General features: G+C 38.3%; 2 protein-coding genes across 3 annotated transcripts; both read right to left on the bottom strand.

Moving 5' to 3' along the window:
- Positions 1-1,769: 1,769 nt before the first annotated feature.
- Positions 1,770-18,662, bottom strand: rhot1b (ras homolog family member T1). The gene is made up of 20 exons (XM_069167226.1): positions 18,279-18,662; positions 16,903-16,961; positions 16,636-16,717; positions 16,477-16,520; positions 16,327-16,380; positions 16,133-16,185; positions 15,613-15,721; positions 14,019-14,120; positions 13,643-13,741; positions 13,398-13,506; positions 13,172-13,292; positions 12,741-12,825; positions 12,161-12,306; positions 11,629-11,729; positions 11,098-11,228; positions 10,171-10,254; positions 8,974-9,096; positions 8,671-8,873; positions 6,859-6,981; positions 1,770-5,704 (listed from the first exon to the last, which is right to left on the bottom strand). Exons 1-20 carry the CDS (start codon positions 18,313-18,315, stop codon positions 5,587-5,589), a joined length of 1,983 nt encoding a protein of 660 aa, XP_069023327.1. The 5' UTR covers positions 18,316-18,662; the 3' UTR covers positions 1,770-5,586.
- Positions 18,663-19,638: 976 nt separating this feature from the next.
- On the bottom strand, positions 19,639-24,875 carry LOC138209309 (arf-GAP with dual PH domain-containing protein 2-like). 2 transcript variants are annotated; one of them, XM_069167793.1, is made up of 12 exons: positions 24,726-24,875; positions 24,015-24,145; positions 23,533-23,624; positions 23,159-23,247; positions 22,904-23,016; positions 22,627-22,773; positions 22,227-22,310; positions 21,898-22,047; positions 20,838-20,900; positions 20,658-20,735; positions 20,208-20,436; positions 19,639-20,088 (listed from the first exon to the last, which is right to left on the bottom strand). In XM_069167793.1, exons 1-12 carry the CDS (start codon positions 24,811-24,813, stop codon positions 20,060-20,062), a joined length of 1,293 nt encoding a protein of 430 aa, XP_069023894.1. In that variant the 5' UTR covers positions 24,814-24,875; the 3' UTR covers positions 19,639-20,059. The 2 variants fall into 2 exon arrangements, with proteins under 2 accessions (XP_069023894.1, XP_069023896.1); XM_069167795.1 differs by lacking the exon at positions 21,898-22,047.
- Positions 24,876-26,528: the final 1,653 nt, after the last annotated feature.

Raw genomic sequence — 26,528 nt, 5'->3', positions numbered from 1 at the left:
AGCAGCTGGGATTAAAGTTTGATTCTGTTGTAAAAGATACAGGGGCCATGCTGTGTCAGTGGTTAGCAAACCAAAGGTTAGCATTCTGTATTTTCATGTCGTTTTTCTTTCCCGATGAGAAACAGGTTTTGACTTATTATAGCATCGCGCAGAATTCACACAGATCTGTGCAAATAATTTCCTTTTCCTTCTCACATTTCTAAAAGCTAATTTAACTTCCTCTGTGCAGACAAAGCTGGGACATTAGTGACACTTTAGAGGCTGAGCTGCTGATCAGTTGTATGTAGCCTATAGAATATCCGGATTACACAGCATAAAACTGTTGGGATTTACATTACATATATTTATTATTTCCATAAATGTGCTTAGCCAGAATCTATCGGACATAAAATCCATAAAACCATACATTGTACAAATTGTCACTGCACTTTGCATGCAAAGAATGAATAGTAATACCACATGTTCTTGAGGTTTTCCACAAACAGTAGCAAAAGAAAAAACTATGTTAGGGAGGTAGTAAATTAACTAATGAATAAACGCTACAGTCTTCCAGGCCAGATCACAGTCTTTCATATCATGGCATGATCATTGCCTCATTAGCGAATTGGACAAAATAAGCTCTGATGTGACGTGCTTTCTCAGGTCATGTGCAGGCATCAGCTTAAGAGGTCTAAATTGAGCGTTAGAGAGAAGTGAAAGATGTGAAGAACAGAAGAGAGTGTGAACAAGATGTGCAGCAAGAAAAACACCTTCTTTGTGATAGAACTTACCACGTATAAATTAACAGCCGGGAAATATCGCTTTCTTTTCACAGGAGCGGCGCTCAAAGCTGTTAGTAGGCACTACTGCACTCGAGGTCTGATGTGCACCCACAGTTGCACTTTCATCAGCACCATCCCTGATGTCCTAAATGTGTTCATTTGTCACTGTTGATAACATAAGTATATTGATGTTCTTAATATAACTGAACTTTCAATTTCTTAGATCTATTTGGCAAAGTTTGCATGCATTTTATACTTCCAGTTACTACATTAATAAGCAAGTTAGCTGTACCAAATATTACTTTGGGAAAAGTAATATTCTCAATTCTGTTTATCTAACACTTTCAATTTCCAATGTTTACACATTTACAATAACCATTATCCATTACTTTTAAATAACCGTTAGTAGTTTTTTCAACCCTTTATTTAATGATTTATTTATGCTGACATAAGGTCTCAGGGCACAACATAATTCTGTTGTATTTTCATGTAAACCTGGTAATTATTCTGAAGGTTTGAGGATTTAGGAAACATAAAAGCACAATAAGTTCTGACATGTGAGCTAAAGATGAAATATTTAAAATTCTGTACATCAAATTGAAGCAAGAGGCATTGACCATGATGACTCCTTTGTAGAACAGGTCAGATTTCCTTGAGTTGTTTTCTTCCACTGAAGCAGCGTTCAGATGACACCAAGGTGGATTTGATTGACTCATTGGTGGCTTGTTCAAGTAGATCAACTTGTATCTTTTGTCTATAAGCATGGCTGTGTCTCAAGTTTCCAGCAGAACACTGCGTTTTAAGTGCCATTGTGATAGTGGGAAACATGACATCAGAACTCAGCGAAAGTGTCAGATTGTTATTTTAAGCAGAGAGGGGTTCTCTTTGCATCAAAATATGGCTAAACTGAAGGTTTCTATGGCGGCAGTGCATGGCACTTTGCTCGGTGGAAACTGGATCAGTTGAATCCAAAGCACGATCAGGCAGAACAAAAGTGAACAGCCATCAGAAGATCGATACATCAAGCTTTGTTAGCCGAGACAGAAAAGCAACTTCAACACAGACACCAAATTTGCTAAATAAAGAAGGCAAGACTCCAAACAGGAAAAGTCATGTCAGAAGAAGGCTTTCTACAGATGTCTCAGAGGATGAGCTGTCAGGAGAGAAAACAAGGCCAAATACTTGTGGTGGGCCAAGACATAACTTCCACAGTCACCTGAACTCAACCCCTCTGAACATTTATGGAAACACTTCAAAACTGAGAAAGTAAAGTATTCCTGACATGACAAGAAGCTAAGTCTAAGATGAAATGAATGTATCTTTGTCATGTGTTAAATGGAAATAGTTAAACTGATATTTTGCAATAAAAAAAAAAATTAATAAAGAAATGTGTATCTATACATGTCAGATCGAATCATTACTGACAAAGCAGTTTACAAGATATTTAGCTTCAAAAGTCCAAATGCAGAATCTCTTAACTCTGGAATTAATAATCTGGAGATAAATTGTGGGTCTTTTTAAGACTATTTAATGGCCCATGAATACATGCACAATATTAAGGTTCTGCTTTTAGAAATGCTTATGGGTTGTGAAGTCTTCCTAAACTAGTCTGAAAGACAGTCAAGCTTTTAAAACCAGATTATCCTCTACCACATTCCTTGTGAGGTCATTCCAAATATTTGGTTTAACGATGCTTAATGCTCACATGCTCGACAAAAAAGAAATTTGGATTCAGGTAGTTTATAATAATGCTTGTAATCTCTGTGTAATCTGTTGTATTATTTGACTTTTCTGTCAAACATCTTTTGGAAACTTAATGGATAAAGTCATGGTTCTGTAGTTAAATATGTACCAAATCTTTTCATTTTAAATTCTTCCAAAGAAGCTCAACACTGACGACCCAAAGATTCTGTTAAATAATAAAAGGATCAGCTTGATGAGCAGTTTTTAATTTGACTTATTGAATGGCTTTTATCTGGAGGGAGAATAACTGCTCGTGGAAAAGCAAACTGGGTTTTAAGTCAAGATGACACCTTGATAATCTGGTACTGTACAATAATACATTGCGATAATTTACGAGTTTAGTTTTAATTATATGATATCCCTAAAACAGATAAAATGCCTAACATTTTACTCCCTCATTAACTACTTTAACATGATGTCTCCCTGATACCCAACAGAGTGGCTAATTAAACTGGGACACTTGTCTACACACATCAACAGGCTGGAGTCAGTTTCACACTGTATTTAAAAAACGCATTACATATCAGACAATCTGGTTTTAGCCACCATGAAGACTTCTTTTTAAGCAACACTGCCCTCTTGTGTCTTATTAAATCTTGTTCCCATTTCATTACATACTACAGTCAATATAACCTGTGGCCTGACAGAACAGGAAAGTTGATTATGTGGTATGAAATCAGAATAAACCCATAATAAACAAGCTGTTATGGTGACAAATAATTGACAAAGTTCATTTTCAATAATTAAAAAACAGTCGGTTTTGTGCTCATTACAGTAACACTTGATTGTTCACTGTGGGTGATGTTCATAAATTCACTAAAGAATCCAATTTTCTTGCAAGCAATGGTAAAATCTTCACATCTCTTAGCAAACTAAAAATAATACATTTCATAACACCACATGTTATAGACATATGTATTTATTGTAAACTTTTGGAAAGGCAGGGCTGAATCTATACATAACGTAAACCTTGTGGCAAGAAGTTTAATTCTTACGAAAATTAACATCTGGGGCCGCATAACCACATCTTTTGCAACCAGGAGAACTGATTGGGTTACAACAATGGCCAAATGACCCAACTCTCCTCTTTTCATAACTCACATCAGGAAACTTGGAGAATACAACCCTGGATTATGGGGGCCAGCAAGCAATGTGGAGAAGTTTGTGTAGTAATGTTTTTTTTTACAGCAAGACTTAAAACACTGGAATGCGGTCAGAAATAAGGAAGCATGCAAACACAAAATGTATGCAATGACTGTACCATGTAGCACATGCACGCATGAAATGTAAAGTGAGCAGCATAGGAAGACATGAGAGAGAGCAGCAGACACTTCGCTCAACACATTTACATCCACTGGAATAACACTGACCGGATCAGATGAAGACATAAAAAATAAAAATAAAAATAAAAATGTGCGTGCAGGCATTTGCCCATGAAACAAATCACATTTTTCTGTCAGGTGAATGATCAAAGCAAATGTTTGTGCAATTTCATGAGGATGCTGTTAAACTTATATCTCTGAAATCAGTGTTTTAAAGGTGCAAAAATGTAATGTTTAATTTTTTATTTTTTTTTAAATCTTAATCTTATCCACAGAATGTGAGGCAATAACAGCATGGATATTATGTCAAAGACATTTAGGAATTGTGTTGCACAGATGTTAAGTGAGGTTAGCATGCCAACTAGCAAGCCCTGTGCCATCTTACAATACCACCCCATACCTCAAGAGGCAATAGAGGGCCCAGACTGCCCTCAGTTCAACAGGAGGGGCAGATGACGCAACGATTGGTGATACTTCTGGCAACATAGAAGAGTTAACACTGATGCTGTTGCTGGAGACATCTGTAAAGGAATAAAGCTTAATGCTGAACTCAATGTTTCTTCTAGACTGGTGGGTAATCAGTAGTTAATGCTAACCGTGACTAATTGTAGTAGTTAGAACAGCTGTATGTGACTCGGTTAGCTCTTCATCTAGCCATCCAACAAAGCAACTTTAAACCAGGCGTACTGACCGTGTTTGGAAGATTTAAAGCAAATCTTTTGTGCAGCTAATAACAATGGAAACTGCACCCAAAACATTCTGAATGGCATCAAGATATGGCTTTGCTGTGTCTGTTTTCTTGTTACTAGGGTCTTGCTGAAAATAGAAATAAGTAAGTTATAACGACAACCATAGGCTTTGTAATGATTTTAACAGATCAATACATTCTAACTTTCTAATCATTGATAACAGAAAAAGCTATCCATCAATGACAAGTTAAGAATACATCAATTTTACCAAACTGATGAAACTTTGAGAATCAGTGTCACACTGAAATCTGTGACCTGTCCTGATATTTTTTACTTTCACTTATGTCTAAATATAACCAACACCGTCAGTCAGTGAATCTCATGTCACAGTTTTGAGTGTAAAATCGAACTGAAGGCAGACTGCCTTGACATTATAGTGACTCACTATTGCCCCCTACTGTACAAAGTGATATTAAAAGATGGCATTTAATTCTTACAAATTACACCTTTAAATGTGAATCAGGTATGTCCCTTTAGACACGAAAAAAACAAAAGTACTTTATGTTATATACAGTATTTACACATTGTTCAAAAGAATCCATTCTAATTCATACCTCATACATTACAAACCCTTATACTGTTTGTGACACTAAGTTGATCATCATATCAGCAAGCAACCAAAAAAATAGCTATGTGTAACTAACTACAACTCACCAGCAGCTTATCCATATTTTTCATATAAATATAAATATCTTATCTTTACTTTGCAAATACTTGCAGATCACAGCCTAAGCAAATTAGCAATTTGGTACAAAATTAAATAATTGTCTCTTTAATTCCCAAGAAGCGAAACAGTGGAATGAAAATGCAAAGACAGAAGGTTTGCTGAAGTAAATTTGCACACAGTTTTACCCCCAAAACAAAATGCACTGTTTAAGAGGGGCTCTTTAAACTACAGAATCATGACAGGTTTGAAATGAAAGTTTCATTTTCTATATGCAAATGGAAACTAATGTTTTGACTGGTCACAATGGCTCTATTATGTACCATGCGTAATGATGTGCTCGTGGATCACCGTGTTTTGAGCAGCACTCTGTACATGGCGAAGCCCAACACTGCAAACACTGTGGCCCCAACACTCGCTCTCAGCCAGAAGGTCGAGCTCTTCAGGTCTGCTTGGCTTACATGCCTGTTAAACAGAGAGAAGCAGGCCCAAGTATAAATACTGAGACAGAGTGAACAGAAGGATGGTGAAAATGTAAGAGAGGAAAACAGAGACTACAAATAAAATGATGAGGGAAAGACAGATTTCTGCTTCATAAATTACTCTTACTGGGACAAAAGTGACTGAAAGACTGCACAATCAAATGAAACATAACTAAAATATTTCTCGTCTACTCGTATCTCTCAAGTTTAAAATCAAAGTGACGAATGGAAGTGTCAGTCGGGACATTAGGTACAAAGAACGATCATGTGAAAATAAATAACATCAAGAAAATATGGCTGAACAAATGACGGAGTGGGAAGGCAGCCTTAAAATATGAAGATGCTGAAGCAAAAGTCATCCAGACAGATGAGGGACACGAGACAGCAGGGCCAGAAATGAGGTACGACAACTCTGTTAGATGTGATGGCGGGGGCACAGTGATTTACATGACACCAGGGAAGCTGATACCAACTGACGGACAAAGGAACTGAAATCAAACATTGAGAAAGCTGCTTAGTCTTTATACATTAATATCAAGATTAAGATAACTGAAAGAGAAAGCTGGAAGAAAACAAAGATAGCCTAAAAGGGCTTTTGAGGGGCAAATCCAACATGAAACAACCAAGGAGAAGGGCACTAAGAGGAAAAAAGTTAAAAACAAAACAAAGACGCACTTCAACACTGGGTCACAACAAAAGCTGTAGAGAGATGGTACCTAAATAACAGTAAAACAAATCTGAGGCAGAAACCCTGCAAACATTAAGTCTCTAAACATATTTGGATATCAAAATCAGCAGCAACACTGAAAATTCAATTCATAACCAATTTAAAGTCACTAATATTAATCTAATCTCTAGTTTCATCTGTTTGTTTTTTTTTACTGTACATTTGTGGAGAGTGGTGAGTTAATGTTTCCCACATCTGCATGCAGTAAAGTATTTGCTGGGAAAAGTCACTTCTACAGGGTGGGAGTTGATACAGCTGTGCTGAGTCATTACACGGACCAATGCCACAAAAGGAAACATCTTAATAAAGAATGGAAGTATGAAAAAAAGAAAGAACTGGAAGACAACAAGGAGCACAAGCTGTGATGATGGTAACATTTCAGAGAGATAAAAGAGAAGTTTGCAAGAGACCTTCTGAGTACGACAGCGTAGAGTTTGGCCCTGACCGTCTGCAGCAGCTCAGAGTTGAGGAAGTTCTGACACAAGCAGAATGTGCACCTGTTACAAGTGCACATGCAACGCAGCCGGGCGTGGCTGAGGAAAGACACACACGGTAGGATTTACAGGCACACAGGAGCAAATGGGACACGCACGCAAGATACAAACGGGGAAAGGAGGGGGAAAAAAAGTTAAAGAGTTGAAAGAGGCTGCCACCTTCAACACAGTCCAATGTGGCTCAACACGAGAGCCAGGTGGATAAAGAAAAACTGAAAAGTTTCTCCTGTGAGATACATTCAAGGAAACAATGGAATCCAGCACACTAATGTCTTAAATATAATTTCAACTTTTAGACCACAAGAGAAGGACAAGAAAGATAACAACTGAGAAAGAATGTTTTTGCAATGTGGATAAACTTCTTTTAAGGACTACTTTTAAAACGTGTAGAACCCCCCAAAAAGAGGATGCTGGATTACTATGGCAACAGTAAAATCAATAAGATTATTTGAATGCAATTGTCAATTGATTGCAAAATTAACATTTCGACTTTATAACATTTTTGAATATTTGGATCAGTAAAACCAAAACATGTCCAGATTAAATGTTTAAATCCCAGAATATGTGGATTGGTAGATTAAAATCTCCCTGCAATTATGTAACTGCATGATGTGCATGGAGATGATTTGTGATGACAGTGAACTACAGGCTGACAGACTGCAGGAGTGTGCCCCTCTGGGAGAGATCGACATTACAGTCCAGCAGGGAACCCATGTATCCCCAGCGTAAAACAATGTGGCATCAGATTAAAAGCAACATGTCAAATCAAAAGCATGATGTCAAGTACCGACACTTGCAGAGAGTGTGAGCAGGTTTACCCTGAGACACGGATATTACAAAGAGCACAGCTTTGTATAAACTGTTTTTCAAATGAATCCTGTGTAAAAGAGAGAACAGATCACAGACTAACAGGTGAGGCAAGTACTTTTATCTAAATACTGACTGAAAAAAAGAGTCTCCTATACAATTCCACCAGATTAATTTCGGCAGTTGGGACATAATTGGCAGGAAATCGTCCTGGGGTGCAGGTAATACAATTATAACTTTAGATAAAAAAACAAAAACAAATTTGCTACCAAATAGCAAATTAGGATTCAATGACTGAGTGACTTCATCACCTCAGGTCCCTGCAGCAACCAAGAAAAAAAAAATACTTTGTTCAGATCCATCGCTGAGGATTTACCAGACTAATTGGTTTCTTCAATTTCCTATAGATGAGGGAATATATACAAAACTATAAATTGTGTACAAATGTCTCCAAGCAAAACATTTTCCTTTGGTGGGAGAGAGTTTTACCGGACCATCATATCTTTACATAAAAGTTATTCATCGTAGGTTTAGTAACAATAAAGTGATTATAAAGCCAGGTTAGCTTTGAATATCCTGCTACATCTTTGGAACATTTTCAACCAGGAAGTTGTGCCTCATTAGTACAAATATGATAAACAGAAATGCACACAAGTCCTATTTGAATGCAATTTTAATTTGGTCAATAAATAAAAATGTTCAGTCTACATGAATCTCAGAACTGCGAAACTGCAGTTGTGGTTTACTTTCATTAAGAAACAGACAACATCCTCACGAGAGAGATTTCAATTTCAGCTCCAAATACTCATTTCTGGGATTAATTAAAATGATTAATAATCAATAAACATAAATGTGAAATATGCATAATACAACTGTAATATATTTAGATGAATGTTGCTCATGAAATGTCTGTATACTTACGGGTACATGGCCATAGTGGCAAGTTTGGTGTAGATGTCTCTGCTGGGCGCTGCTGCTGTGCTACTGGTGAAAGACTGAGGAGGCGGCATCTTGTGCCTCCTGCAGAACTCCAGAGGACTGCAGCCGTACATCTGTTTGATCTCTGGCAGGTCTGACTTGGCTGCAATCATCATGCATGGTGTCTTGCTGTCCATGAAGTATTGCTGAGGGACAAGTAGGAGATGAATGATCCCGATTGAGACATTTTTTAAAGTGGACAAACATTTGTCTTTAATATAACCTGAACAAAGGACACAGTCTTACCTTGAAGACTTTGGCGCAGTATTCAAAGGAGTAAGGGTTGCTGACATCGTAGACCAGGCAGACAATGTCGCAGGCCAGATCAGCATCAGACAGGTAGTCGAAGTCAGGGAATACTTCATGAAGCTGGAGAGGAGGTCCAATCATCCATTATTGGAGAAAAACCCTTCTCTGAGTTTCAACCTTAGTTCCGTGTATGAGTCAGAGGTGTGGCGCACCCCTAATGTTTACAGTAATTGTTACTGTTTCCTGTATTTCTGCGGCCCACAGTCATCCACTGACATATTCTGACATTAAAAGATGGTGGAGGAACTGCAGCAAGAGTGTGGCTGGCTTTTGTCTCTCCACTTTTGAGAGCATTACTATTTTGACTTATTATATGACAAACGCACACAGACGATATAATGTGAATCACTGCACATTTTCACAACATGTCAGAGAAATAAGTCAGATTCTACCATTGAATGTATTCAACAAAGAAGTACACCAGCAGTCCCAATATAAGAATCAGTGATGAAAACCTAAGTGCTGAGTACTACACAACTGACAATAAAGACTGAACCACGCTGAGAAAATAACCACATTGTTTGTGCTAGTGCAATGATTCACTGTGGATGCCAGAACAGAGGGAGTTTCTGTGTGCAAGTTATCTTTAAATGTTCTTTAACCAGTGTCAACGCAAAATCAGTGCAGTTAAAGTTAATGTATTACAGTGCGAATGCTTTTGTCAAGCAAGCGGAGATGCTTACTTGATAAAAGCATTAGGTAAACATAAGAAGCTTAAATGAAGAGCAGTGTAAGCACAGCCAACCTCTGGCTGGGTCGGCCTTCATGGTATAAATGACAACGCCTCACACAATGCATAGTAGTACATATACTAAAGTCAGGGGCATTCGTATTTGGACAGTTGCATGTTTCATTGGACTGGACTTCAGCACATTCAATTTAAAATCAAATAATGGTTACTTGGTTAAAATACAAAGTCTGAGCTTTACTTGCAGAAGTTTTACATCAGTACTGAGAGAACTGTGTGGATGATGTAGCCCTTTTAATTGCAAGGTCAAATCTTATAACATATGTTTATATATATTATTAAAATTGTTACTTTAATTATCTATCGGAACTTTTTTAAAACATAAGTCAGAAAAAAAAAATGCAAAAAAGCAAATCATTCAAGTTAGTTATATCTTTGATACTCACAAGAAGGTATTTCTCCTGGCCGTAAACATAAGTTGTACTGATGGCATAGTAGGATCTGTGTTCCTCTTTGATAGTTTTTTGCCGCTGAGAAGATAAAAGGAGAAGATTTTGTAAATCACATCATGACGCGAGTTTAATTGTGATTGAGCAATGGAAAAACTCAAAACAAAATTTATAGGCCATTCTAAGTACACGGTCAAAAGTGAATGGTGCAAGTGCCTTTAAGGAGTGTCCAAATCCACTTTTGCGAGTTTAACGGCAGATAATCCAAGTGCAAAATAAGGAGCATGGTTCAAAAGGGTTGAACTTAGTGTCCTAATTAATCAGAGTTCTGTTTTAGACGTAACGTGAAATAAACCAATCAGCTTGACATCTCCATTCCCTTGAACATCCAGGTGTGCCTTGGTGGATTGGTGAAGTAGTAGGAAAGAAGGCCCCTCTGCAGAAGAAACAGGTCTGCTTGTGAGCAGATTGAGCACACTTTCACATTGTAAATGTTTGTATTTTCAATGTATTGCACGTTTGTGTGCTGCTGCATGTTCCTGCAGAGTGTAAGCGCATTGTGCTCCCTGCCTATGTAGATGCATATTGTATCGTAATAATGCACCCTCAGAATAAATACTGGGACCATTGACTTAAGACCAGGTTTTGGTTGATCAGTCATGCAATAGTTTTCTGCTGCCTTAAGATAATGCACCAACAATACGCCACCCAACGCATCCATAGGCGCTCAGACAGGTGCAGCAACATTTGTTACGGAAACAATGTGGACGCTGGGAGGTAAATAACAACTGCGTCAGTCTGAAACTAGCAAAAACACATGCATCGCGGTTGGCACTGGTCTGTGACGGGTGTAAGATAAAGCCCTACAAGTACAATACTGCTGAAGGACAGTGCCGAACTTCACTGGTGTTCATTTCTGCTTACAATGAGGTTTTTGCCCAGGAAGGCTTGGAGGAACCCGCTCTTGCCACTGCCAATGTCTCCAAAGACATTACAGCGGAAGACGCTGCGCTGGGTCTGCTTCTTCTGCAGGTCAATCTTCTTATCCCTGGTCACTGCGGGGGGGGAACCACACACAGGTATCAGAGGATCAGTTTACGCTGTGGCTGTAAACAACACATGCCTGCCATCAGTAAACCACAACATGCAACTGTCCAACAGGTAATGTGTGGATTAACTGATGGGATTACTGATTGCACAACTGTTGAGTAACATAGTTCAATAAAGCAATTTCTACAAAACAATGAGCTTATCAAACTGAATAATAGCAATAAGGCTCCAACATTTCATTGTACAACTGTATCATAACTACATCATATAATAAAAAAGCACTAAAGTCTGACTTTTATCCATATGAACATTACTGTGATCTACAACTCATGATTTATATATTATTTTGAATTAATTCGTGACAAATGTATATGTTAAAATGAAAAGTAAAATGGGATAATTCACCTGTAATCCCTGATGCATGAGACTCCTGCTCAGCGATTATTGAGTAACCAAGGTAGCCTAAATACTCCAGACATCGTTGGACATCCAGATAAGTTGTTAACCTGAAGAAAGAACGGGTGGATGGTAAAACACCTAAACTAAACAGGGTCATTCATTGAACATAAACACCAATGTAACAAAGATGACATATTATTTTACATGCAATCAAAGAGAGAAAGGCAGTAATTGCTTAAATAAATCTTTAAAAAATAAATCAATCTGATTTAGAACAAGTCAATCAAATACATAAACTACACTCGGAATCAGACCAATAGTGTATAGTACTTGACAATTTTTGATACTTTTTGATTTACCCAACATGTATTTATGCTTAATACGCAACACTAGTTCATGAGTTTTTGTTTGAAAATAATAAATAAGTTCATCAGGTGACATCACACAAAGCGTCTCTTTAGATACACCCACAAGAGGGCTCCAAAGGCAGAAATCATCTAACTCTACATGTAGGTGCTTTAATTTGATGCAAACTTACGTCCACTGTGAGAGATACCCCTGGTAGGTGATCCAGCCCTGCTCATTAGTGCAAACTGTGTTATTGACATCTGGGCCCCAGGGCATGTAGGGGAACACATCAAACAAGTCTCTCAGCTCCTCTGGCGACAAGGCACAGTCACGGTCCTGACGGACACAAAGGTGGGTTGGCGTTGTACAGAAAGGAATCGCTTTCAGGGGGATTTAGGAGATCAATGTAAATTGAAAGAGCTGCTCTAGTTCATTCAATTTTAGAAAATTCTGCCTGTCTTTTCTACCTGACACAACAAACAATGATGCACTGGAGCACACTTTCACAGTTTGGAGACTAATCACTATGACAGGAAGCGGATCTTGGCACAAGCCGTCACTTTCACTCTGACTTTCCTTCTAACCTCAGCTAATGCTTATGTCAATCCGTCCTCAGCGCAAGATGTTAAGTAACACCTCAGCAGGGGGTCACCGTCAGCTGTGGGAGTGTATTTTGGTTTTCTACAGCACTGGACACTGAGCAGATTTTGGTAGGTGTCTCTTCAGAGAACAAGCCAAAGTAAATACAGAAGCAGGCATGCAGGTTGTACCTTGTCATGTTTGTCAAATATGCTCTGGAGGAAGAGGTAGGCATTGTGGTTGAGCTCAGTTGTGCAGTCTGGAGGAATTTTCAACCTATAGGAGAGTGAAATATCACAAAGGGCAGTTATATTTACACACGAGATAAACAAACTGCTCAACAAGGATAAATAGGCAAATATTAGAGTTGACTTGCAAAAGTGGGAAGGAATTAAGTAGTTTTCAGTAGATATTCAAGAATTAATCCTATAGCATTATGTCAAGTAATATTATCACAATGTACAAAGGCAATATCACTCAAATATAGCAACAAAATAATAGTTTTGCAATCCATCTGAATGGTAATATTCTGAGGAGCAAAAGCAGAGGTGATTATTGAGAAAGGTGACCTCGTTGCACGCAGGAACAAGCTGGTATTTGTTTGGATGTCAGAGAAACTCACGAGGGGAAAAGATAGTCCTGATTTAACTCCAGGTCGTCGTCATAGCCGAACCTCCTCAGCACGGTCCAGGTTGTTTCATGGCGACCTCGTTGAATGAACAACGTGTGCAGGAACAAGAAGCCTAGAGAGAGAGACGACAGAAATATCAAATTAAGCACAGTCAGCAACAAGCTGACAGAGGTTTGTGTTCACCTAAAAGTGAAGAGGACAGTCCATTCATCCCCACCTTTCAAAGTGAGGCCGTTGTCACACACTCCATCAGTCAAATTCTTCCTCACCACATTTTTGACATCCTCCAACGCTTGAGGCTCTAGTGGGGTGTTGAAGCACGTCCGCTGTGAGCAGTCAAGACAAAAACAACTGTTGTCAAAACTGGCAATAAGTTCACTGTTTACAAGAAAGCAAATGGATTCCCACCAAAATCAACACATTTTCCTTTTTTGTTTTGACAACAAGCAGCAGTTGATTTACCTGGAAGAAGTTGAGCTCATTGTCATTGAGGATTCCATCATTGTCGAGGTCCGACACTTTGAAGATGCGAGTCAGAGCTTTCACACAAAGTGACTTGATCTGGAAATCAAGGAGAAAAATGCATAGTTAATTCAGCAAAAAGATTTAATAAATCCCATTCTGCTAAAACGTCTTAAACCTCAGTGGCATATTCAGTTTTAATACAGATTTGTGGGCTTATAACAGATGATACTTTTATATATAGCATTACATATTATTCATCTCAAATACAAATCTGTACCGATTTAAAAAAAAAAAAAAAAAGAAGGCTTGATGCAAAACCAGCTGTGAGTCACTGGATAACACAAACAGTGATGCAGTTTGTTTTTGCTCTTACATCTTTTTTTTCTGGACAGTAGAGGGGACCTGTGGGGTGGAGAACTGCCTTTTGGGCGTAGTAGAACAGCTCAGAGATGTTCTTCAAGTTCTTTGCTGAACACTGTAAATAACAAGACAAGGAAAAAAGGAAAATTTTTACACAAGTATGCTGGTTTCTTTTCAAAACAGCCGTGCAGCTCTGTAACTTGTTGCATAAAGTTTATAATATAAAAACCTTGATTATTTTTCAACCCTGTGAAAATACAGTGCAGCGCTGCTTCAACTGTACTATGCTCTGGAGTTTGGCTTTGTAACTAAATCATTGACGCTCATCAAAGCATCTATCGACCACCAGACTACCACTGAAAACCTTGTTCGCAGTAACGTTTGTTTACTCTGCAGGGCCTACCAATCAGTGACCAGTGTTTGAGTTCAAATGCGATGACGTTGAAGTAAAGATTTTCTAAATGTAGTTGCAGGTTTAGTTTAGTCTTGGCATGTGTTGGTCAATGGTGATTGGTTAAAAGCTGCTCCAATAGCTTCAAAATTAACCTGAGGTCTACACCCAGTAGGATGCAACGACTGAAAATAATTTACTATGGAGAGTACCACGACCTAAATAATGACACGATGGATTTGGGTCTGGTGACACCCGGCTAATTCAAAACACAAATGATCAAAAATGAGGTTAAGCACCACAAGATTTAAAAGTTGATGGCTACAAATTCTTAAATCACGCGTCATTAATCATCAGCAGAAGAAGGGGGCGCAACAAAACGATGTCATCAAAAGAGTAACAGTCACACATTAAACAGCCGAAAAGTGATGAAAAGTGATGGAAATGTGACATTTCTGTCAGGTTTCTTCAGCTGTTTTTGTACATATAACTGGAAACGATTCTAAAGATTTTTTAAATGATTGTGATCAACTCAAATAATCACGATCAAGTAACGTAATAATTGTAAAAGGTCTACATAAGTTAATAAAAACAGAACACAATTACAATCGACTTTCATCACTGTAAATACTGTATGTAGTACACGTGGAAAGAAAATGATCCATCATGCAGAGGACAGCAATTTTCAGGTATAATAAAATGGGAAGCTAAAGCAACACTAGAGAAGAAAAAAATTGGCAAGTTAGGTTAATGCGTACAAACAAAACAACAATCAATAAAGTTATTTATAGGCTGTAGATCTTCAAGGTTTAGGAATTTAAAATTACATCAACCAATCACAGTGTAAGGGGCCATTTCTCATCTGTAGTCATTTTGTTTCTATTTTTTTCATCAACATAGAAAGGAAGTTAACCTCAATAAACAAGCAATGCTCTTCTTCTTAGTTCCTGCCAAATTGACAGCTTCTACGCAACAGTTATTGTTGAACAGCTGTTGTGGGTCTTCCCCTATTTATGCTCCATTTGTGAGTAGAAGATAGAGGAAGATATTGATTTCCATTTGTGCTTGTCCCTTTCGCCCTCTTATTTACTGCTTATCACCTCTGTGTCTGTCTGCCGTCTGAGTCAATAGCATTGCTGCTGCATTAAACTCGAACATGTAAGTATTTATCAGACAAATCAAAAAGAGCTCAAATTACAATGTTTTGCTTTCTTACCTCAACACAAGTCTCTACCTCACTGTACTGGTTCATAATGGGCAGAATGGTCTCCATGCTGCTGTGTTCCACCAGGTCGGACTTGTTCCCCACAAGGATCAGAGGAACCCTGAACACACCAACAACACCAAACACACATTACATATAATGTAAATTCCACAGACAATGCTTCCAAGATATCTAATTCACAAGATTACACCTCTCTGTATGTGTTTTTGTATTTTCCTTTTCAGAAAAGCAGTGACTCATTTCGCAGTGGCTGATTCTGTTCATTTGAAAAGCTGCACTTCCACTGCTGCTCGCTGCATACAGTAAAGCAATTGTGAGCGAGATCACCGTGTGACTACAGGTCACCACTCTAAACACGAGTAGAAAACTTCCCTGGTGGGCTTCTCACTACAGAAACCTGTCATTTGCAGACTAAACTGAAAATTATGTACCTTTTACTTCCCCCATATTTCGCAAGTACAAAACTGAGCTGACAAAGAAAACTCTGGACTATTTTTGTATAAGTACACACCTGCTATCCTTGTCTGTGTTCTCAGTGATGAGGGGGATCCAGTGACTTGTCACCTATTAAAACAAAGATAAAGGGAAAGGCCACAATTTTGAGAGACAACTCTGAATTTCTGAGTATAATACAGACACACATGTCATACTGTTTTACTGAAATACAAACAAATTATGGAAATGCTAGCAGAAGAGGGACCTCACCTTCTCTATGGAGTTCTTGTTGTTGACAGAGTAGATAATGCAAATCACATTTGCCTGTAGGAGGGACCAACACAGACACCCATTAGGCTTTTACCTGAACTCAAACACTTTCCCCTCAGAAATGTATCTATGTATAATGCACTGACTGACCTTGGAAATCTCCTGAAACAACTGCTCATCTGTCTGCTCTGCCTCTGTGGGTGGAAGAGAAGTGTGCTGAAGTAAAAAACAATGAGACTACCCATCTTTCTCAATTAACTAAGCAAAATAAAAGCACAAAGACAGCAAACAGTCATGTTCTTAAAGTACCCGAATAGTCCACAATGTGTGTGGGAACTCGCTCTGGTGTGACATCTGCAGGTATGGTGATTTCCTCAGCTCGGTAGGGAACCTGGAACAGACACAAGTGGTACATATACACAGACATGTTTACAGCTGACTCCAAGGCTTTAACAATACAGTCTAATGAATGGTGGTAAACTCAAGAGTTTGAATAGTGAAGGAACTGGGGAAAATTCAAAGTTCCACAAAGGCAGATATTCATAAAGAGTCTGACATAATAAGATTTATTCGTACCACATCTGGGAACTCCTCGCTGACCAGCGACATAATGAGAGACGTCTTCCCCACCTTGGCTGTGGAGGGAGGGAGAGACAGTTAAGGGATGTTGGTACAACTTCATTTACTTTGGCTTTGATGCATTACATTTAATGTGTTAGCTCCGGGTCAAATACATCATTTATTAATTCAACATGAAAACAATCATGCGTGAGCTCAACCACGTGACTGCGATAGAGATTTCACTTTATGGACATGAGAAAGCCCCAACGTGAATACGAATGACTTTCACCCTTCATCCTGCTACGTCAGAGACCTTCTGTGAACTACAAACTTTATTTCAAACTGTTCTTTTAAAAGCCAGAAAATATGAGGCAACAACCCCATGGATTGCTTCCTGTGCAGAAGACCCATACAGAAGGGTGGATTTGAGTACGCCTCCCCAAATGCTCCAATATTCTGAGTTCACAACCGATAAAATAAAATTAAAAATCCAATAGGCAGATGTCACATGATAAAGTGACGAGTGTTTCAAAAAGTAGGGATGCCCAATAATATCAGCTCGTCATCCGTGTCGGCAGACAAAGGCTTTAAAATGAAATATTGAAATCAAAGCAGAAGCAAATCTATGCTTCAATCATGCCTAAATTCTTGATGCCTGACTAACTACTCGACCCGATGTCCCCGAGCCTAGGGTGCACTTAAGGCCCTGGCGTGCAGCGTGACATAGTGTGCAACAGTTCAAGTTGCTATTTGCAGTGATTGGTCAGAGTCGGTCGTGCCAAGAGGAGCCACATCATTCCTTCGACTCTACAGATTGAATTGTCTATTTTAAGAACAATCAGTGGAACAGAGAATTTTTTTGCATAAATAAGTAGAAGATCTTATATTTTGCAAAACACTTATCAAAAATGCTTTAGCCGTGAATGTAAAATAGTATTTTGGCCATTTGTATGGTTTAGCTATAGTATAGGAGGCAGAGTGCAGTGCTTTTAACGTAGGGTGTAGGTCAATGAACAAACAGTTTGCCATACCTTATTGGATCAATTTTAAATCTTTGTGAAACACGCAAGAGGTTAACTGAGGTTAGCTCATAAATGGGACAGAAAACATGTGCTGTTCTATAAAGCCAAAGCCAAATAGTGTCCTGATCAAGATGTGCCGCAATAACAGTCACATACCACTTAAAACAAAACCATTTCGGGGGTTAAACAAAAAAAAAAAAAAAAAAAGGACGAGAGAGCCGAGATGAACACACAGACCCCATCATCACGAGGACATCAGCATCACATGCCCAGCTGGTAGCATCGTTTCAACGGGACCATTAAAGGCTGACTCCGCAGACAACCTCAGGTCACTGTGGACACAGCTTTAACTCCATCAGATTTACTTACGCTCCCCCACTAATAATATCCTCACGTCCTTGCGCATCTTCCACAGCGTCGTCAACCGAGTAGGTAAAGCGTTTTGTGTGCAACATCTATGCTCCGGTCCGGATGAAGGGTCCGGACGGACGGACGGCCAGCCGGCTCTCCGCCGCGGCCTGGCTCCGCTTGCTAACGGCTTCGTTCACATTACAGCTCCGGGTTTTCGCTCGTTCAATACGGACGGCACACCGTTAGAGGTCTTTACAAACCATAAGATATCCAACGAGGTTGTTTTGTTGTTGTTGTTGTTTTTTGTTTTTTGTATACTAAACTCTACCTGTCAGGGACAATCAGTCAGATGGTGCTGCTGCTGCTACAATGACCTGCTAGCTAATCACAGTAACTTGACTGCAAAGCGGCGTTAACGGGAGGTTTTTAGCATGCGTGCTCTCCGCCACGCCCCTTCGACTCGAAGATCGTATATTCAAAAGAAGGGTCACGTAAGAAATAACCCATCAACTCATCCCACAAGTGAGGTCTTTAAATAGACGCAGAGATCTTACTGCATTAAAGTCTTTAGCGCCGTTGCTTGTCTAGTAAGAGAAGATTTCTGGTACTGGGAAAAGCTTGAGGAGTGAGACGTCTTTCTTTTTCTCCATCTTGGAATGATTGGATGGCCTTGTCAGCATGCGCCACCTACAGGCAAGAAAACTAACTGCAGCAACTACAACTGTGAGACACTCGGGTATGGTGTGGACATAACGAAAACTTTAGGTAGCCTATATCCTTACTATTAAATTGTTAAAAGAGAAACTCTCTTGTCAGTGAGCCTGTAGCATATTTCTGTGCATAGTGTATGTATTAAACAAACATTTATGATGAAATGCATCGTGATTACAACATAAACGGAAATGATAAAGCTTTAAACATTAAGTAGCCTATAATCCAGGTGTTGCCTTTAGGTTCTTATCTTTGTCTATAATGTACTTTGCAGTTTCAAAACATTTGATGATAGTTAAGTGACAACAAACTGATAAATGCTGATGTGTGGATTTGGAGTTGACGGTATAGCAGTTGTCCATTTGGCCTGGTTGCTGCTAATCCGCTCTGTCCCAATGACCTGGCTGTAATAATAAAGGATCCGACAGAAGCACATCTGCAATGCCTCATATAATCCCCAACTGTCATCTGACACAGTACACTGTATGTTTGTTACTGACGAGGAATATACATGATATATGCCCTTACAATTGGTAAACATTTAAGCAGGAATCAGCTATTTATTAAGTTTAGACAGCTACACAAAAACTGTAAAAAAAAACAAACTTATCTTTTGAAAATGTGCAAATAAAATATTCTAAAAAACTACAAAAATGCAAATTAACTGTAAAGTTTAAAGTCTTTATTGTTAATAAATAAAATATTGGGTTCCAGTAAATCCATAATATATTGCAAAAGATTGCTACTAGGAGTTGTCCTCCTGGCAATGATTACAAAAACAGTGTAATAAATTCAAGAGACACTGCTTCCAATATGCATGGATGTTCTGAAGTAGCAACATGTCAGCAGTGATTGTAACTTCTCCAAAGTGTCAAACAAGTGAACAGTATAGCCAATATGCAAAGTGGTGGAGTTGATCACTTGTCAGTGATGTCAGAAGTTTGCCATAAAAAAAGTGTGTTTGTTTCTTTCTTTTTTTTGCCCCACTGACAAGCTCAGGAGCATCTTTGGGGAGCTTTCAGTCTGTTATGTCCCCAAAAAAACGATACTTTAGTCTTTTTGAAAATCAGCAGGTAAAACTGTTCCAGTCATTTTCCCCTTCTCAAGTTGGCTTCATCTATATCAAAGAGAGAAAGAGAGTGGGTAATGATAAGATCAGTGGCAGATGTATTAATTTGTGTGTATGTAAGCACAGGACAACATTAGTTGCATTAAGGTGTAACAACAGTATCCTACTGGAGTAGTCCTCTGGTGTCATGGGTTGAGAGATGACCTTTCTGAAGGCCTCTATCCACTCCCTCTGTTCCTGCTGCGTTTCACACATGAACACAAAACACCTGCCCGGAATCTCCAGTGTGATCCCCCAGCACCACCGGCCTCCCCTCGTGCTCCGTCTGCTGCTCTCCGAAACAGAGTAGCCGTGGTTCTCTGTGCCTATAAAGACAGCACCCAGATCTGTAGCATCCTGCAATGCAAACAAGCAACAGAGGAGTATAACTGTAATTAAATATAAACTTTATATATTGTTTCATATCTGCATTTGATTTGATTTCTATCTCAAAAATTCAGTTTGTTTGAATGATTAATCATTGTTTTTATCATTGAATTACATGTTTTTATGTTTTGTAATTATTTATTAATTCACACACACACTTCAGGCATAATGACATATCATTTGTTCATTACCAGAGGAGATTTGAAATATAGAAGCTTTCTGTTCATGGAGCACAGCATGAACCACCTCTTTTTGAATGACTCCCTTTGCTGAAAATACACACATACACAAACACACACCAATCAAATTAGTTTGGCAGGTAAACCAAAGGTAAAATATATGCAATTCATAAATTCAGATAGCTGACAGACCGTCGGGCCAGTTTTCTCCATGTATCCCTCTGTCAGGCAACGTGTTGTTATCTGAGGTATTAACTGATGTGCACAGAAACACAGGAAACACTGTTAGCTGAACATCTGAGGCAGTTTAATACTTTAACAATCTTTAGTTGCAATCAAAACTATTCAATCCATCAGAGTTTGGAAGGATTTATACATCAAATATTTTGTCATGTTCTTGATTTGTTTGTTACATTTGGATGAATTGTGTTATATAATCAATTTAGCAGTATGCTTTTGTAAAACAGCCAGGTTATAACTATTCAACCTCCGTGCGATAGTGCTGTTTTTCAATCACTTGTTATGTAAGAGAAGCAAATGTTATGCTGGGAACTCTATGAATTTGCTTCAGCTGTGGATACAGATATGAACCCTGCCTTTGCAGGTGTTCAAGCTGAGTAGCAAAGATGACAAAGATAAAGGAGCTGTCTCCGAAGCTAAGATAATTTTTTTTTTTTTTTTTTTTTTTTTTTTTTTTAAGTAGTTCATTTCATTAAAAAAGACAATGTTTCAAAAAAAAAAAATTAAAAAGCGACGATTTCCAAGACACACTCATGTTACACCAGCAACCTGTTTAGGCAAGGATGACGGATCAAAATGTCCCTAAAGGGAGTCTGACATTTGAAAACAACAGCTGACAATCGTTCTTGTAACACTGAAGAAGACTTCCGGGAGGCACTGATGAAGGCAGGAACAAAAGTTTCACTATAGACTACAAGAAGAACACCAAACAAGGAAGGAGCACAAAGCACATACAAGTCCACTTGAAAAGGCAAGGAAAAAAATGGATATGCCTGCAGTTCCTGGAGTCTGTTTTATGGAGCGATGACACTGAACTGGAGCTGTTTGGACCAATTTATCAGTGGTATAAGAAGGGTAATGCCTATAAAAGAAGAAGACCGCCATCGAAATGTTTGAAAGTTTGGAGGTGGATCCCTCCTGTTTTTGAGTGTTTTTTGATGTGTTTTGCTGCTTGAAGATGAACGTGATGGCATCAGAGTGTAACTTGAAGCTTGGTATTGATTGAACTTACCAGCAAGGAAATCCTACATACATCCAGGTCAACCAAAACTTGGTTCAGGAAATGTTCCTGGAACATCCTTGTTGAGTGGCCATGCATCTCAATCTTCGGATTTGAACCCCATTGAAAATCTTTGATGGGGTTGAAAGAAAGCAGGGGCAGCTGGGAAACCAACAACATTATGTTTTCAAAAATCAGTCAAATATGCTCTATTGAACTTTCTTTGGCTGTTTCTCAGGACTTTACTTTTATTTACAACACTACATTTTCTTGCATGTTGAGAGGTTGAATAGTTTTGATTGCAACTGAATGTAGTTAATCTTAATGAATATTTGTCTCACATCAATGTCTCGAAGATTGGGATGTTTCTTCAGGAGGTATGCCAAGCGTGTCGCCCGAATAGAATTGAAAAAGGATACAATAACCTACATGGGGTCAGACATAGAGCGGAATATCAAAAGGACTAATCCATACAGTGAGACGATTTCATTAAAGTGTATCATTTCTATGTACAGTTTATACAGGGGTCACCTTCCAAACATGGACAGGGGTACAGTATAAAGGATTTATCTGTGAAGGTCTGCTGAGATTAGATTATATTGTTTTTCTCGCATTTTACATTAAGTGCAAGATTCAAAGGTAACGTGCGCTGATTTGATTTCTGTGCTGCAGGTTTGCATGCTGCATATCCAGACATTTATCTGTTCAAAGTAGATATAGCAGGATAGCAGCTGCCCCCACCTGGCCATCCTCATGGTAAACAAACAGGTTCCTCGTGTTTTCATCCTCCCGGTAGGAGATCTGCAGACCGTGAGCGTGACCAATCTTCTCGGGCTGGAAAACTGCATTCAGATCCTTCATGCTGACAACAGCTTTGGGAACTTTGGACTTGGTTTTAAGGAGAGGATTTAGTAAAGATTTAATAAGATTAGAAACAAAGGTATTTTAAAGGCTGTAACCCAAGAATTCTCCTAAAACATAGTTAATGTTAATAGTTTGTACGTAAATAACTACTCACATCCTCTTTAATGAAGTATCTGAGGGTGAAGTCTTTCTTTGACAGCAAGAAGATCCTCTTCAGATACTGCTTGTTGTCTCTGCCCTTCTTCCACAGTGTTGAGTCAAACAGATCTGAGTTAGATACACCAAATGGTTCAAAGAGATTAGATGAAACATAACAGCTCATGGTCTGTGTGGAAAACAAATACAGGATTCTGAATACTTTGCTGATGGGAAGATTGTTTTCTTCTTGGTTTAATGGCAGGGTAATTACCTGAGCTATAAACCCTCTGAAAATAGATGTTTTCTCCTGTGAATTCCCTTCTTTCATACTTAGCACGGATCCACTGATCCTTAAGAACACTGAAAGCAAGTAAAAAACTCATTAACATTTTTTTATGGATAAAACACAAGAGTTAAAAGTAAATGGAAGCCACTGAAACCTCACTTTTTCCACAAACGCTGTGAATACTTTCCGAATGCACTGTATATACCAAAACCTTTCAGTGTGTACTGTTCCTCTTTCTATATTTGCAACATGACTTCTCCATTCCCATCCACTAAACAGACTATTTGTTGAATGTTCACTATCCACTTCCGTTGAGCTAATGAGGTGAGTGGGTGGCAAATGCGGTAACGGTCACTCACACACAGTCTTTTTGATGAGGCCGGTAGTAAAAGGCAGGGACATGCTTCTCAAAAATGGCTTTGGCAACAACATTCCCCCTTTCCTGCATGAACTGAAACACCAGAGTGGGAGATTTTAACAAGTGAGAACAAGACAATTAATACTCCACCAAACTAGACATGGTTACTCTGCAAAGTTATCCAAGACAGACCTCTGGTTATTATTAACATAATATATATCCAAACTTTAACATGACTAACAGATTCAAAATTCAAAAGTTTTATCAGTTGAATTATCAGACAATATGTTCTAAATGGAATAGAATAAGAAAAAAAAGTATTAAGAAGGAAATTTTAAGATAAAAATCTAACTATATGTAATATGCATCTTGATATTGCCCTTATATTAGGTGAAAAGGTTCAAATATAACAACAAATGTTTTTACCTCAATGAATAATTAAATATTCCTCCATATAAAATGAATACAACCTACAAAAATTACCTCTACTAGTGAATCTTCCCAGAAATCCAGACGTATGGACTTCACTCTGCTGACAGCAGGCAGATTACGATGTATCCCTGAGCAGTTCAGGCACACAAAGATCCCAAGAGTGTAGGAGGCCCAGTCCGGCCCTGCAAGCAAAAAATAATCACATTGTTTATTTTTTAAGAAGGAACTAAATACATTACAAACTAGTTGTATTAACCAAAGATATATGTCTAATATTATAAAGTAATAGTGCAAATAAGTACCTCTCTTCTCTGCAAATATAGAGTGGGTAAATTGAGAATTGACAATTAAGAATGAAATGAATTAAAGCTTCTTGTTTGTCTTTAAATGTACTTTCTCTTTCATGTCCTTTCAAACAGGCACACACTGTATTAACTGTCAGTGATGGCGACAAAGTGCTGGAAGGTAAAGGAGGAACAATGAGATCATATCACACATATGCCTCTTCCCCTTATAAAGGTTTATTACAAAACATGGCTTAGATATAAAATATTATTTTGGACATGGTTTTGTTGACACAAAAAAACATCACATGGCTTTATAGTACAAGCTACTGTTTAACATGTATTGCACTTTAATAAAGAAAAACATTTCAGATATATAGGTCGTGGCAAAAAAAAAGTTAAGAAAAAGTCAAACGGTGCTAATATATTAATTGAAATACATAGATTTTGTTTGTTGAATGTGTTTTATTGTACTCACCAGGAGTTCCACAGTCAGCACACAAGTCATTACCTGGCTGTCGCATCAAACTCAGCAGGATTTTGTTATTTCTTTCCAGACAGGCCATAGATGAAGGTAGTTTGCTTCTGTCAAATCGACAGTCAAATCCCCCCAAAAAAGCTTCCAGGTTTTAATTACATATTGATTCTACATATCGTATGTTACAAGAGCTGTGCTGTGCTGTAGCAGGTAAGAAACAGAATTCCTTCTGACTGGTTGGTGGCCCAGTATTTCCTCTTACCACAGCAGCATCATGAAGTTTATTGCTCAGCACGCAACAGCGGTCCAGAAATAACAGAAAGGAAGTGAAACAGACATCACTGTTACAGGGTGATTGACTGACAGCATCAGGCTGATAGACTTAGCTCGTAGAAAACTGAGTTTGAATGGTGCGTTTGAGGTGATAGATTAAGAAATTTTATTTCCAGAATATTTGGCAAATAATTGAAATGAAAGGTAGAAATAACAAAGCATCTGTTTACATTTGGAAACTTTTTAGACACAGTATATTGATGCATTATTCTACTCTTTGCAACTTGTGACAGCTCCAGTGCAAAATCTAATTTATGGTTTGAATAAGTATGAGACATATTAAAGGCTCTATGGCTACAGCACTTTGACAAATCCAATGTTTTCACTTGTTGTGCCTGATTAGAGGTCTTGTCATTAGGTATTTATTATGGCAAGACAAATTACACATTTACCAATTTAATAGTATAAATCTGTGACTCCCAGTAACTTCATCCAGCTTTTTAAATGTGTGCGAGGGAGCAGGGCCTTTAAAAAAAAAAAAAATTGTGATGAACACGGTCTCACTAGCTACAATCTGACAAGCATTTCAAACCCTGATCAAATGTTTCCTTTTCTAAAATGTTCTCCAAATTCTCTTCATCTGCTGAAAGGTGATCCAAATAGTCGTAGCTTGAAACAGATGGAAAATTGATGGACCTATATTGCAGATCTATAGATTGTCCAGTATTAGCTGCCTTGTTTAAATTATGTTTTGCCCACCAGGCTGGTCATGTGACTGAAAACTTAAAATTTTCATAACACAAAATTAAAATAAGTCCGTCTTTTTTATATATAACTCTCTAACTTGCATTACACTAATCTAAAAACTATTTAGGTTGATTTCATACTTTCGACCAGTCTTTCATAAATGTCTTTGTGAAACTGATTTCAGGGTTGGCCTTTTACACTTTGGCTCACAGTGTGACCACAGTAACCATGAAAGAGAGGGAAATGATGCAGGAGGGGATTTTACAGGTAAAGTTAGCATCCCCCTCACCAGCTGAGAACAGACAGATCAATGATGAGAGGTGGTAATGGATCAACATCAGCTTTGAAGTCTGATTATCCAGTCTGGAACAATTGACAGGCTAATTAGTGAAACCTGCAACTTGTCATGAATCCTGTGAGGTTCTGGTCATTAGGTCTTCTTTTAAAAGGATAGCTGCTGACATCATGAAGAGCATTCTTGCTGTGCAATCATATAAGATTATTTTTTTTCACTATGCAAAGAATTTTATGGTCTTTGGCCAACTGAATTGTTTGCATTTAGTTTACCTATCTGTTACCTTTGATACTGCTGATATCTCAGATAAATATTTGCTTTTTTTTTAAGACTTGTTCTTTACTTACATAGAAACATCTTTACACCTCATCCACCTCAATCTAAACGACAACTCTCCATCAACACAGAGCTGCAAAAGAAACTTGCAACGTGTTAAAAGTTGCTGTACCTCCCACAGCGTTCTTTCAACAGGACGTAAACCTACTTAA

This window comes from Embiotoca jacksoni, unplaced genomic scaffold (assembly GCF_022577435.1).
Source record: "Embiotoca jacksoni isolate LCO1_2020_lvr unplaced genomic scaffold, fEmbJac1.0.p SCAF_4, whole genome shotgun sequence".
Lineage (NCBI taxonomy): Eukaryota > Metazoa > Chordata > Actinopteri > Embiotocidae > Embiotoca > Embiotoca jacksoni.
The sequence above is the reverse complement of the archived record's forward strand: the minus strand, read 5'-3'. Positions and strand labels throughout refer to the sequence as shown.